We start from the raw sequence: 13,318 nt of genomic DNA, 5'->3' as shown, positions 1-13,318 counted from the left end.
GTTGAAATCTCTTCACCTCCCGACCCCAGATCCCCTCCTAGTAACAATTTTTTTAAAACTATAAGCAAGGCACCTCTTAACAGTAGGGATTGGGTTTATTCCACGGTTTAGTTTTGTTCACAAATCTGGTGTTTTCCCAGAGTGGACACAGTGCCCTCTAGTGTTCACCTGCCAGCCGGCTGGCACCTGTCATTTGCTCTTTGGAGGTAGAAGGGGAAGTGGAGGGCAAACTGTGCCCAGCAGGCATCTGCAGTCAGTGGCCACCACTGCTGCCTTCCACTTGCCCCAGAAATGAAGAGAGTGTTCATTTCTTTCATAAGCAGAAGAAACACTGTCTTTAAATGTGTAGACCGCCAGAAGTCTTTTCCTGTCTCTGTAGCTCTGGGGAGAGATGAGCTTTTTTATGTGGTTAAGAGAACGGACTCTGGGGCCAGACTGCCTGAGTTCAGGTCCCAGCTCCACTACTTATGAGCTTGATGACATTGAATGTGTTGCTTATTTTCTCTGTCTCAGTTTGCGTATCTGCGAAATGAGCATGGTAGTGAGGTGCTTCATGGGTTGTGGAGCACCTCATGGGTGAAAGCAGCGAAGCATCTGGAGAACTGTCTGGCAGGTAGGAAGCACCTGGTTAGCATGAGGCGGAAAACTCCAGAGCTCTTGCGTTCACCAGGAGCACAACGGTTCCTTCCTGACAGGGGCACTGACAGGCTTTGTGAGGCAGGTCGTGCACATGGGGCAGGGAGAGGAGGACGTTTGGAGGGAGCTGTTCAGTGGAGTGGCTTACAGATGGGGGGGTGTGGGCTTATTTGGAGAAATCCAGTGCCCAGTATAGGTGGGGTACAGGAAGTTAGGAAGGAAAGTCATGAGAGCCTCCCAAGTCATCCTAAGTCCTTCCAGATGCCATTGTCTCAGGTTCTAATTCCCAGTGGAAGGGAGCGTAGCCACCATGTTAGCATCACCCAGCCCCTTGTCACTCCCGGTCTGCTCCCAGCACCATCAGGGCTTTGGAGAAACGTAATGCCTTGTCATAGAAAGGTCAGAAGAGCCCCCGGAGGCAGCGTCCTGGTGGGGTGGAGCTGCTCTTGTCTGGAGACCCCATGGGAAGAATGGCGTTTGCTTCCAGGCTCCCTCTCCTGGGAGCACTGGGCACTGCCTGCCCTGCCAGCCTCTGGCCTTGCCACGATGCCAGTTTTCACCAGCTGTTTTTTTCTGCTTCAGCCTCAGAGTTGACACCTCAGTTTCCCCTGCATTCCTGAGGGTCCAGTTAGGCTGAACAGAGTGTCCCATCAGTGCCTGCCCTGATTTAGGTCTGTGTCTGCGCTGTTCTTGCCTCCTTTCCTGGCTGCTCTCTCAGGGACCCCCAAGTGGTGGAGGCAGCAGCCCTCCCGCCACACATGGCGCAGTCCCCCTTGCATTGGAGTCTGCTGTCCTGCAGCTTCTGGCTTCTCTGGGAGCAATTGTGGCTTTCTGAAGTCTAAAATGGGAGCAGGGGATTAAGATAGGGTGGGGCAGCGCAAAAAATACCATGTCTCAGAGTGGAGATTTGGGCACAGAGGGTTACAGCACAGAATGTTCTTTGAGTTAGAAAAGTGGCACCGTTACGCCAACATGCCCCTGCAGCCTCCTGGGGTCTTGAAGCAGAGATAAGGAGAGCCTGACCTTTCAGGGGTCTTCACCCCGCAGCTCACAGGGCTGGTGATCACAGCTGCCGGCCTTGCTGAGCACCTACTCTGTACCGTGCACCTTGTGCCACCTGTGGTCCGCTGCCTTGGTGACTCCGCCTCAGCCATGCTGAGACGGCTGCCGTCATCCCTCCTTCCACGTGTCGGCAGGAGTGGTTTGCCTGACTTTCCTGTGTCTGACTCGAGAACGCTGCATTTACTGGGCTCGTTGTCATTTGAAACTTGGGATCATACCTGGATGCAGTGGCTCATGCCTGTAATCCCAGCACTTTGGGAGGCTGAGGCAGGCGGATCACAAGGTCAGGAGTTCGAGACCAGCCTGGCCAACATGGGGAAGCCCCATCTCTACTAAAAATACAAAAATTAGCCGGGTGTGGTGGCACGTGCCTGCAGTCTCACCTACTTGGGAGGCTGAGGCAGGAGAATTGCTTGAACCTGGGAGGCGAAGGTTACTGTGAGCCCGAGACTGTGCCATTGCACTCCAGTCTGGGCAATACAGCAAGACTCCATCTCAATAAAAAAACAAACAAACAAAACTTGGGCTCATGAGTTCCTGTGGGACTCTCTGCACTGCTGGTTGGTGCTGGGCTCCATTGCTTTTCTTTCCTTTTTTTGTGAGTCATGTTCTTCTACTAACAGAGTTTGTTTTAGTTGTCGTTGCCAGCAATTAAGTGACCCTGAGCCAGTGTCTTCCTTTTTCAGTGACTTGGTTCTCCTTTCTTGGTGGTGAACTCTCGGTGCCCCCAGGTCAAGGAGGAGTGTCTGGTTGGCTATTTGAGGAAACCGCTCTCCAGCCATGTGGTTTGGGGTCTTGGAGGTGGACACACACACAGACCCGTCCCTGATTATGACTCAGTGAAGAACCATTGAGGAGCTGCCCCAGGTTGGAGGAACCAGCTAAAAAAGAAGGCAGGCTGGCCTGGTGGGAGGCCAGGCTGAGGCCTCCTGCCTGGGCTGTTGGGAGATGGAGCAGCAGGAGGCAGCAGCCGCTGCCAGTTGTGCATAAAGGGACAATCAGGTGCTCGTGCAGTTGGCCGGGCTCCAAGAGCCAACCATCCTGAGGGTTACTTAGCAGCCTGCAGGGCTCCAAGCACAGCAGATAAGGCGCAGGCCGCAGCTGGTCAGGAGGATAACCCAGATTAGAACGTGGTGTCCGGTGATAGCCAGGCTTCAGGGTGACCCACCGCAGCCCGGTGTCCTGCTCCTCCCCCAGCCCACTCTCCCTCAGCACTGATCAGCTAGGGCAGGCACTTGCAGAGGGCAGAAAAAAGATTTAACGCAAAGCAAATGTTTTGCTCTCTGTAGAATGGGCTGTTAAATCCTTCATTAAAGTGAGACCTTATGTGATCTGTCATTGAGCCCCACTGTTCAGCGTGAGGAAGGATACCCCCGGCGAGCCGAGTGTTTGCCTTTGGTGGGCGAGACAGTGACCAGAGGGGCCCCAGGAGGCCTGTGGGCAATGACGCACTCCGCCTTGGTTCGCGGTGCTGGTCGGAGGTGTGTGCGGTCTGTGAAAATGCTGCTAGCCGAACGCTTAGGATTTGTGCACTTAACAGTGTGGATGTGACACTTCAGAAGAAGTTGGAAGAAAACCGTATTCTGTGGTGGCTTTAGAGCCCATTCTCTCACATCTCTCACATTTCCATTCTTTTACAGCTGAAACTAGAGGACCGTTCTGTGGTGCCCCGAGATGTGGTCCGGCACATGCGATCCACCGTGAGTCCTGCGTCCCGGGCCTGGGGTGCAGCCACCTTAGGGACTTGAGCCTGCCCACCTTGTGCTCTGTATGTGGGAGAGCTGGCCAGCTCTGCAGGGGGCGTGCTGGGGTTGCCTGGGCTGGGTCTCCCATGGTGACCAGGGCTGCTGCACCGTGGGACTTGCATATGCCTCCTCCCTCCCCCAGGACAGTCAGTGTGGCACGGTGATCGACGTCAACATCGACTGCGCCGTCAAGCTCATCGGCACCAACTGCATCATCTATCCTGTAAACAGCAAGGACCTACAGCACATCTGGGTGAGCCAGCCCTGTCTTCTCATCATGCTTTCTGGGCCCTCTGGTTCTCTCGGCGGCACGACCTGTGCGCTACAGCCTCCTCCCTGCTCTTGCCAAGCACAGCCTTCCTGGGTCAGAAGGCAGAGCACAGCAGCCAGCTGGCTCCTATAGCCTTGTTTTCCCTGCTTTCAAGTAAGCCATTTAGATGTGAGGTCAGGACGTGCCCTTCCCCAACCCCAGCATAGGCTACCAGTGTGGTTATCTTTAAGTGTTTTCCTTTCTCCTCTAATATTTCTTTTTAAAAAATTAATTATTTCCAATAATTTATTTTTTTAATGATTTTAAACTTACCAAAAGTTGTAAATTCCTTTGTCCCTCTCATCTGGGTTCCTCAGCTGTTAAGATTTCACTCCATTTGCTCCATCACCTTCCCTCCCTCCTTCTCCCCGAGATCCCCCTCCAGTCTTTTTTATTCCCAAAACATTTGAGAGCAAGCTATAGATATGATGCCCTGTCACCCACCCCCAAATACACACACCTCTTGTGTGTTTTCCAAAAATACGGACAGCCTCCTGCGTAACCACCATATGACCCCCAGATTGAGAAGTGGACGTTGATAATTACTGTCCAGTCCACAGACCACATGCAGTTGTCCCAACACTACTCTTTTCTTTGTGGATGCAGGACCCAATTCAGGAACACATCTTGCATTGAGTTGTCATCTCTTCGTTTTCTCTCCAATCTGGAATCGTTTCCCAGCCTTTCTTTGTCTTCCATGCCCTGAACAGTGATGCATTCAGTAACTTGACCCTCAGCCTGGGTCTGTCTGGTGTTGCCTCATGCCCACGTGTTCTTTGCAGACCCGCCGCAGAGCTCTGCCCTGGTCCATGGTACCCCATAGCCAAAGTGCTGGGGTTGTTCACTTTGACTCCTGGTCATGTTGTTGTCCACCAGATCTCTCCACCATAAACTCACCATTTACCCCCTTTAAGTGATTGTATTTTGTGGGAACATAGTCCCAGATTATGTCTATACCCTGTCATTTGTCAAACTGAAATCCACCAGCTTTGGCGTCCATTCACAGTCCTGCCTGCACCAGCCATTGCTCTGATTTTGCTAAATGGTGGTTTTATGACTCCCTTGTTCCCCCTCATTTCTTTTAGCTGGCATTCTGCTCTGTAGAAGAGCTTTATCTTCTGCCCCATTTATGTATTCATTTTTTTTTTATCAGTATGAACTTAGAGATTTCTGTTTTATTCATTGGTTATAATTAATTACTACTATTATCTGTTCTGTTGTTTAGATGGTCCCAGATTTAGCCAGTGGGAGCCACTTCAAGCTAGCTTTCATGTCCTTCTCACATGGCCCTTTCTGTTGGTTTTTTAAGCACTTTCTTTCTTTCTGGCATGAGGTGTGCCAGGCTCATCTTGTACTCTTTGTGGTCCAGCCCCAGAATCAACCATTTCTCCAAGAAGCCTCATTGCTTTCAGAGAATGGTATTTTTAAAACCCAAGATCTGGATGCTAGGTGTACTCATTGCTACTTGGCCCTTTTGGGACACACTAGGAAATACAGATGTATTACATGTATACACACATCTAAATATATCACTGCCTGCTGTATGTGTATATTAAAATATATGAGTTCAGGCAGAGTTCACGGGTGCGGTGGCTCACGCCTATAATCCCAACACTTTGAGAGGCTGAGGCAGATGGATCACTTGAGCTCAAGAGTTTAAGACCAGCCTGGGCAACATGGTGAAACCCCATCTCAACCAAAAAAAATATGAAAAAATTGGCCAGGCCTGGTGATACATGCCTATAGTCCCAGCTACTCAGAAGACTAAGGTGGGAGAGTCACTTGAGCCCATAGATGGAGGTTACATTGAGCCAAGATCACACCATGCATTCCAGTCTGGGCAATAGAGCAAGACCCTGTCTCTAAAAAAATAAAAATAAAGTAAAATAAAATATGTGAGTTAATCCTGATACATCCACTTCCACCTAAACACCTCAGACTCCTCTTCCTTCTCCTCCTTCCTGCTCCCTTTCTGTTAGTAAACACCTGGGCACCTTCTCTAACAGTGAGGGCCTTGGCTCTCGATATCCTTGATGTGTTAACGTATTTACTCAGAGCACTATCCATATAGCCATCCCCCAGTGGTGTGGCTGCCTCCTCTGCCTGCCACCTCCACAGCCTACTTGCCAGGTGTCCTGTGTCCATGGTTGTCCCATGTCCATGGATGCCATCAGGCCTCTGCCCCTGCATCACCCACCCCGTTCCCTCCAGGCAGCCCCACAGCCACCACCACTTCCTCCTCACTGGGAAGAGCAGCTGGGATGCAGCCTAGAACTTGTAGGGAGGGCCTGCTGCTGCAGCTGTTTAGGGCTAGTAGCCAACCGGTCCAGACAATGAGCTGTCTAGATCCTCCCGCTTCCTGTCTCAGTGGGGCATAGAGGAATCTGTGCCCTGGACATGAACATTGTCTGCTGTGTCTCACTGCCCCTGCCCCCTTGGTCTGCAGCCCTTCATGTATGGGGACTACATTGCCTATGACTGCTGGCTGGGGAAGGTCTACGACTTGAAGAACCAGATCATCCTGAAGCTATCCAACGGTGCCAGGTAGAGTCTCACCACCAGAGAGCCATCGGCTTGGGAAGGACAGCCTCTTGGAAAAAGGGGAGGAGGAGGGTGTTTCCTCCTAGGGACAGTGATGACAGGTTTGATCAAGAGCAGTGACAGATGTTGCAGGCATCCAGGGCCTGCAAATCAGGGCCTAACCCTGTACCATTCTCCTTATCTGCCGTGGCCTAATTCTGTTGCTGTTTCTGATCTGTCCTGGCATAGGGAGAAACATTTTCATTGAGGGTATCTGCTGGAGGCTGATGCTTTACTTGAGGCACTGTGAGGGTGCTGAGCAAGCACTCCAATGGCACTTGGGGTCTTGTTCATTGTGGGAGAGTTTCTTGTACTACCTCGGGCTGTTAATGGTTGAAGACAAATTGTGCTATTTAGGGCATGTGACACATTGGCATCTCAGGATTGCAACTGTTTGGTACTCCCTGTGTCCCCTGGTGGAGACTAAACCTCTGTTCTGTTTTAGGTGCTCCATGAACACAGAAGATGGCGCCAAGCTCTACGACGTCTGCCCGCACGTCAGCGACTCGGTAGTGTGCTCCATCTAGGCCGGCACCCTTCTCTGATTGTTCAGTCCTCTGGAAGGAGGACTTCTTAGCAAAGAGCTTGTAGCTGGACCCAGCTAAACAAGAGCGGTTTCCTAGAAAAGGGGCGGGTGCACGCCAGAGGATCTAAAAGTTTGGGTATAGGCAGAAAATATTAGAACCTTTTTTTTTTTTTTTTTTCTTTGAGACGGAGTCTCACTCTGTTTCCCAGGCTGGAGTGCAGTCGTGCGATCTTGGCTCACTACAACGTCAGCCTCTTGAGTAACTGGGATTACAGGCATGCGCCACCACGCCCGGCTAATTTTTATATTTTTAGTAGAGATGAGGTTTCACCATGTTGGCCAGGCTGGTCTTGAACTCTTGACCTTGGGTGATCTGCCCACCTCAGCCTCCCAAAGTGCTGGGATTACAGGCATGAGCCACTGCGCCCACAGTATTAGAACTTTTATTTGCATTTTTGTTAGCTTTTTTCTCGTCCTTTAAGGTCCCACTTTGTCTCTCAGTACAGGATGATGTAGTAGTTATAATAGTACGTGGACACACACGGCAAACAAGTAGATATACAGGGGGTGTGTGAGCAAACAGGTTTCAGGACCGCTGCTCTCTGGAGCCTTGTTCCTCAGCGTGTGAGCCCTTGACCAAGGAGCATGGAATGAGTCACCTATGTTTGAACAAGGGTGCCAGGTGACCTCTGCGGACCCGGGGTTTGGGAAGCGCTGATCTGGAGCCACAGGACTTGTTTTAGGGCGTGTGGGGCCTGTGTGTGAGTGGGCTTCTGCAGGTGGGCAGCCAGCAGGCACAGGCGTGGAGAGCACGGTCACCCGAGGAGACACCGCTCACAGGGACTTTCCTCTGGCCCCACATCCTGCAGGGTCTCTTCTTTGACGATTCCTACGGCTTCTACCCAGGCCAGGTGCTCATTGGCCCTGCCAAGATCTTCTCCAGCGTCCAGTGGCTGTCAGGTGTCAAGCCTGTGCTCAGCACCAAGAGCAAGTTCCGAGTGGTGGTGGAAGAGGTGGGTCCGGGCCCAGGGGCAGGAAACCGAATCCTTGACCTCCGCACCCCGGAGCTGAGCTGCTGCCCCTTTCCTGCCCGCTCTGAGGGTTGAGCCCCACTTTTTGGCATCTGGACCCTGTTGATCTCAAAGGGCTTTGAGGATAAAGGGAACCCAGGCTCTGGTCATAGTGACCAAAAGACAGACGTCCCCCAGCCCAGCCTGTACAGGCTGAGCAAGGTGGGAGGGTGGCAAGTGGCAGTTCCAGTGGCCCCTGGCTGGTGTGAGCAGTGACACGGGTCCTGGGCATTGGGTGTGGGCCGTGGTTACAGTTGGGGTCTGCTCTGATGTGTCTGTACTTGGTGCTACACTAGGAAGATCAGTTTCCTGCTCTGGAGGTCGAGTGGGCTTTGGGCAACTGGCTAAAGAGAGTGCTGTCAGAGCCTGCCCTGACTGGCGTGTCCCACCTGCCATCCCCAGGTGCAGGTTGTAGAGTTGAAAGTTACATGGATTACCAAAAGTTTCTGTCCAGGGGGCACGGACAGCGTCAGCCCCCCACCCTCTGTCATCACCCAGGAAAACCTTGGCAGGTGAGCACGCCCTTACTGCCAGCAACCCAGGGGCACGCGCGGAACAGGCCTCTGGGCCCTGGCCACATGCCCGGGGAGGCTCAAGAACACTGCTGGCCTCCCAGGAGTCCAGCTCAGCTCACCCCTGCTTCTTTCCCAACCAGGGTGAAGCGTCTCGGATGCTTTGACCATGCTCAGCGGCAGCTTGGGGAGCGCTGTCTGTATGTCTTCCCAGCCAAGGTAGAGCCAGCCAAGATTGCCTGGGAATGTCCAGAAAAAAACTGCGCCCAGGGGGAGGGCTCTATGGCCAAGAAGGTATGTCCTTGGGGTTGGGGGTTGGTGGGCATTTGAGGAACTGGCCTTGAGCCATTTCCATGGCCAAAAAGGACAGTCTGTGCTTTAGGCCTTGGGGGGCAGCCCTGATGACCCTTGCCGGCTACTCAGGTGTATACAACTGTCATCCCCCCAGCCTGAGATGCCTAGGGCCAGGCCTGCCCAGGTGCACCTCACAGCCCTGTCCTCTCTGCTCCGCCCTTGCAGGTGAAGCGCCTGTTGAAGAAGCAGGTTGTGCGGATCATGTCGTGCTCCCCAGACACCCAGTGTTCCCGGGACCATTCCATGGAAGACCCAGACAAGAAGGGGGAAACTAAAGCCAAGAGTGAAGCAGAGTCTGCCAGTCCCGAGGAGACGCCTGATGGCTCTGCCAGTCCAGTGGAGATGCAGGACGAAGGTGCAGAGGAGCCCCACGAGGCAGGAGAGCAGCTGCCCCCATTCCTGCTAAAAGAAGGCAGAGATGACAGGCTGCACTCGGCAGAGCAGGACGCAGATGATGAGGCTGCTGACGACACGGACGACACCAGCTCAGTGACCTCCTCTGCCAGCTCCACCACTTCCTCCCAGAGCGGCAGTGGCACGAGTCGCAAAAAGAGCATCCCCTTGTCCATCAAGAACTTAAAGCGCAAACACAAGAGGAAGAAGAATAAAATCACTCGAGATTTCAAGCCAGGGGACAGGTAAACTCAGAGTTGTGCCCCTCCCCAGCGGCGTCAGCGTGAAGCCAGGCAGAGTGCGTGTCCCCTGGGTGTGCGTGCCTGTGCTCGCACACACACCTCTGCATGCCTTGTAGTGGCTCAGGGACGCCCATCCGAGACAGCGTAGGTGCCTGGGGTAGGCCCTGGTGGAAAGCGGAGACTGAGGAGTGGTGCAGAGGGTGGGATGGTGGTGGCCTTAAGCTTGGCCTTCTGGGAACACATTTGCCTGAGCTCTCCCAAGTGGGTCTCGTTCTCAGAGAGTGCATGGCCTCGGAACCCTGGGTGAGCTTCCTGTGCACCAGAAACTCATCCTGCCAACTTGGGATTCGGAGTTTCAGGTTACTAAGCCCACAGGGACAGGAAGGGACAAAAAGATTCTCTGCCCTTTCCGTGGGCGGGGGTGGCGTTTGCATGGTCTGCTGACTGGCCTGCATCCGGCAGGGTGGCAGTGGAGGTGGTGACCACGATGACCTCAGCCGACGTGATGTGGCAGGATGGCTCTGTGGAATGCAACATCCGCTCCAACGACCTCTTTCCTGTGCACCACCTGGACAACAACGAGTTCTGCCCCGGAGACTTCGTGGTAGATAAGCGAGGTAGTGCCAGCTCTGGAAGGGCAGCCAGCAGGGTGGTTGCCAGTGAGGGCCCAGGTTGGGGCTTGTGGAGAATGGGCAGTGGATCTGGGGTCAGAGCTAAAATGAGGTCCAGAAGGGGACTGCCCTCATGAAGGGGTCTCACCACTTCCAAGATGGGGGAAGGTCACAGTTTGCACCCTGCACTGGCTTGAGATGTCGGCTCCTTAGCCGGGATCCCTTAGCTAGTCACATCCCTTCCTCTGGTTCCCTAGTCCAGAGCTGTCCAGACCCTGCTGTCTACGGCGTGGTACAGTCTGGGGACCACCTCGGCCGCACCTGCATGGTGAAGTGGTTCAAGCTGCGGCCGAGTGGGGACGACGTGGAGGTGTGTGCAGCCCCTACTGCTTTCTTCAGGTGGGCTCTGGGGTTAGGTGTAGGACCCGTAGCTCATGACAACCTGTCCTGTGCCACAGCTGATTGGAGAAGAGGAAGACGTGAGTGTTTACGACATTGCTGACCACCCTGACTTTAGGTTCCGTACAACTGACATCGTCATCCGCATCGGCAATACTGAGGACGGGGCTCCTCACAAGGAGGATGAGGTGTGCCTTCCAATTCAAGTTCTGGATCGCTGCTCACTGCCCTGTGCACCAGCTGCAGTCCCTGATGCTGCCACCAGGTGGCTCTAGGAGACAAGACCTGAAAGTCCTCTGGGCTCAGTGTCCCCAGGGCAGCTGCCCCAAAGTCAACCTGCTGCTCAGCCCTAGCAGCTGCAGAAGGACTTGTTTCCCTGCCTCGCTTCTGGGGTCAGGCTTCTTCAGCTGCCGCTGGTTACGTTTACCAGAGGAGCTAAGTTCTTGTCACGAGCTGGGTGGGCATGATGTCAGTCACTGCAGAGCACAGGAGGGGCTGGGGAGCTGGAGCTTGAGCTGGACCCCCTGACTTTGTCCCCTTTGCCCAGCAGCCATCGGTGGGCCAGGTGGCCCGTGTGGACGTCAGCAGCAAGGTGGAGGTGGTGTGGGCTGACAACTCAAAGACCATCATCCTGCCCCAGGTGAGGCTCTGGCAAGACCCCCCACTGGGCTTGTGACTATGGCAGCTTGGGCTGGGGACCATAGTCGTGTAGCCGGAAGATGGGCTCTCAGGTCTTCCTGGTGAGATCTCAGCGAAAGCATGAGGGGGCAAGGCAGGCATTCCACACAGCCCTTGGTGCAGGGTTGGGGGCAGCCCGCAGTTGGCCCACCAGCCTCGCTTCTCCCAGCAGTCTCTTCCCGGCCATCCATCGCTGGTGCATGTAGACTTTCACAGACCTCCAGGATTTTCCTGGATTGTCAGCTCACTGTGTTGCGAAGAATGCAAGTTCCCTCCTAAAAGGAGATGGAAACTTTCCTACCACCCTTTCTAGAAAGCTCTAACAGAGAAGGAGAGAAAGGAGCTGGTGCAGTTCTAACCCCAGCTGCTGGGTCCTGAGCAGAAGAGTACATGGGCTCTCCTTCCCTCGCCTCCTGGTTGGAGCCACACAGCCCAGCTTTCCTCTCCTGGTCCACACAGGGGCGGGAGTGGGAGTGGGAATGGCTTGCCCCATCACCTTAACGGCCATTCCAGGGAAGGCAGCAAGATGTGTCGGCCCTTCCACATGTCCCCTCCTGTCATATGTTCCCAGCTCCCAGCACAGCCCCACACAGGCCTCCTTGGCTGTATCATCAGCTGACCCTGAGCTTTTCAGGTGTAGGGCTGGGCCTGCCAAGGTCCCCTACTGCCTTGGGCAGATGCTGACCAAGTGCACAGAGCAGGAGCAGAGGCTGGAACAGACCACTGGCTGGGGCTTTGGGTCCGGCTTAGGGGTGGCACAGGTGAAGGGCCTCTCCCAGAGACCTAGGGACTGCAAAATCCAGAGCAGAGGGCGGGGAAAGAATGGAATGAGGTTGCCAAGGCCTCATGAGCCCAGTCCCCATCAGCTGTGAGGATCATGGATCCCCAGAGCTCCTCCTTAGTGGTGGGGAGGTGACTTCCTGTCTGCATTACCCTGGCACTTCCTTCTGCCCCCAGCACTTGTACAACATCGAGTCTGAGATTGAGGAGTCAGACTACGATTCGGTAGAAGGCAGCACCAGCGGGGCATCCTCGGATGAATGGGAAGATGATAGTGACAGCTGGGAGACGGACAATGGGCTGGTGGAGGATGAGCACCCCAAGATAGAGGAGCCCCCCATCCTACCCCTAGAGCAGCCAGCGGCCCCTGAGGAGGACAAGGGAGTGGTGATCAGTGAAGAGGCAGCCACAGCTGCTGTCCAAGGGGCTGTGGCCATGGCCGCCCCCATGGCCGGGCTGATGGAGAAGGCTGGCAAGGACGGGCCACCCAAGAGCTTCCGGGAGTTGAAAGAGGCCATCAAAATCCTGGAAAGCCTCAAGAACATGACCGTGGAGCAGCTGCTGACAGGCTCGCCCACCTCTCCGACTGTGGAGCCTGAGAAGCCAACTCGGGAGAAGAAGTTTCTAGATGACATTAAGAAGCTACAGGAAAACCTCAAGAAGACCCTGGACAATGTGGCCATTGCAGAGGAGGAGAAGATGGAGGCAGTGCCCGACGTAGAGCGCAAGGAGGACAAGCCCGAGGGGCAGTCACCTGTGAAGGCTGAGTGGCCCAGCGAGACCCCGGTGCTCTGCCAGCAGTGTGGTGGCAAGCCTGGTGTCACCTTCACCAGCGCCAAGGGCGAGGTCTTCTCCGTGCTGGAGTTTGCACCCTGTGAGTCAGCCCTTGCCCGGTCTTCGCCTTCCCCGCCTTCTCAGGGCTCCTGTTTGTGTCACCAGATCTGGGTGCAGGGTGGTTAGTCCCCTTGCCGGCCCCCAGCTACTGCCCCCAAACCATTTCACTGTGTGATCACAGTGCTGAGGCCAGGAGCGGCGAGTGGGAAGTCTGTGGGTGTGTTCACCTTTCCAGTCAGGTTTGCAGATGGAGCTCCAGGGCCTCTCCGTGAGGGACTGACTGTTCTCTTTCCCCCTCTAGCAAATCATTCTTTTCAGAAAATTGAGTTCCAGCCTCCAGAAGCCAAGAAGTTCTTCAGCACAGTGCGGAAGGAGATGGCGCTGCTGGCTACCTCGCTGCCTGAGGGCATCATGGTCAAGACTTTTGAAGACAGAATGGCAAGTAGGCTTGGCATGGGCAGGTGCAGATGTGCTTTGTGGGCCAGTGCCCAAGAGGTCACCAACCTTGGGTCCCCAAACCTCTGGGGCTGACTGGCACCTGCGAAGACATTCACCCACCCACCTTTTACAGGGGCGGTCACAGGCT

General features: G+C 54.5%; 1 protein-coding gene across 3 annotated transcripts in view; it reads left to right on the top strand.

The window, feature by feature from the left end:
* Positions 1-13,318, top strand: part of LOC105469201 (ubiquitin conjugating enzyme E2 O) — a 65,620-nt gene that overhangs the window by 46,544 nt on the left and 5,758 nt on the right. The window contains exons 2-15 of one of the 3 annotated variants that reach the window (XM_011719951.3): positions 3,339-3,398; positions 3,586-3,696; positions 6,200-6,297; positions 6,779-6,842; positions 7,729-7,872; positions 8,332-8,441; positions 8,585-8,660; positions 8,961-9,433; positions 9,893-10,047; positions 10,299-10,411; positions 10,500-10,628; positions 10,988-11,080; positions 12,076-12,772; positions 13,034-13,170. In XM_011719951.3, the coding sequence (XP_011718253.1) occupies positions 3,339-3,398; positions 3,586-3,696; positions 6,200-6,297; positions 6,779-6,842; positions 7,729-7,872; positions 8,332-8,441; positions 8,585-8,660; positions 8,961-9,433; positions 9,893-10,047; positions 10,299-10,411; positions 10,500-10,628; positions 10,988-11,080; positions 12,076-12,772; positions 13,034-13,170 (2,460 nt within the window). Of the gene's footprint in view, positions 1-3,338; positions 3,399-3,585; positions 3,697-6,199; positions 6,298-6,778; positions 6,843-7,728; positions 7,873-8,331; positions 8,442-8,584; positions 8,736-8,960; positions 9,434-9,892; positions 10,048-10,298; positions 10,412-10,499; positions 10,629-10,987; positions 11,081-12,075; positions 12,773-13,033; positions 13,171-13,318 lie in introns of all 3 variants that reach the window. The other 2 variants (XM_011719949.3, XM_011719950.3) reach the window with 2 other exon arrangements.

Source organism: Macaca nemestrina, chromosome 17 (genome assembly GCF_043159975.1).
Source record: "Macaca nemestrina isolate mMacNem1 chromosome 17, mMacNem.hap1, whole genome shotgun sequence".
In the NCBI taxonomy this organism is placed as follows: domain Eukaryota; kingdom Metazoa; phylum Chordata; class Mammalia; order Primates; family Cercopithecidae; genus Macaca; species Macaca nemestrina.
Note: the sequence above shows the minus strand (reverse complement) of the source record. Positions and strands in the feature narration are given on the sequence as shown.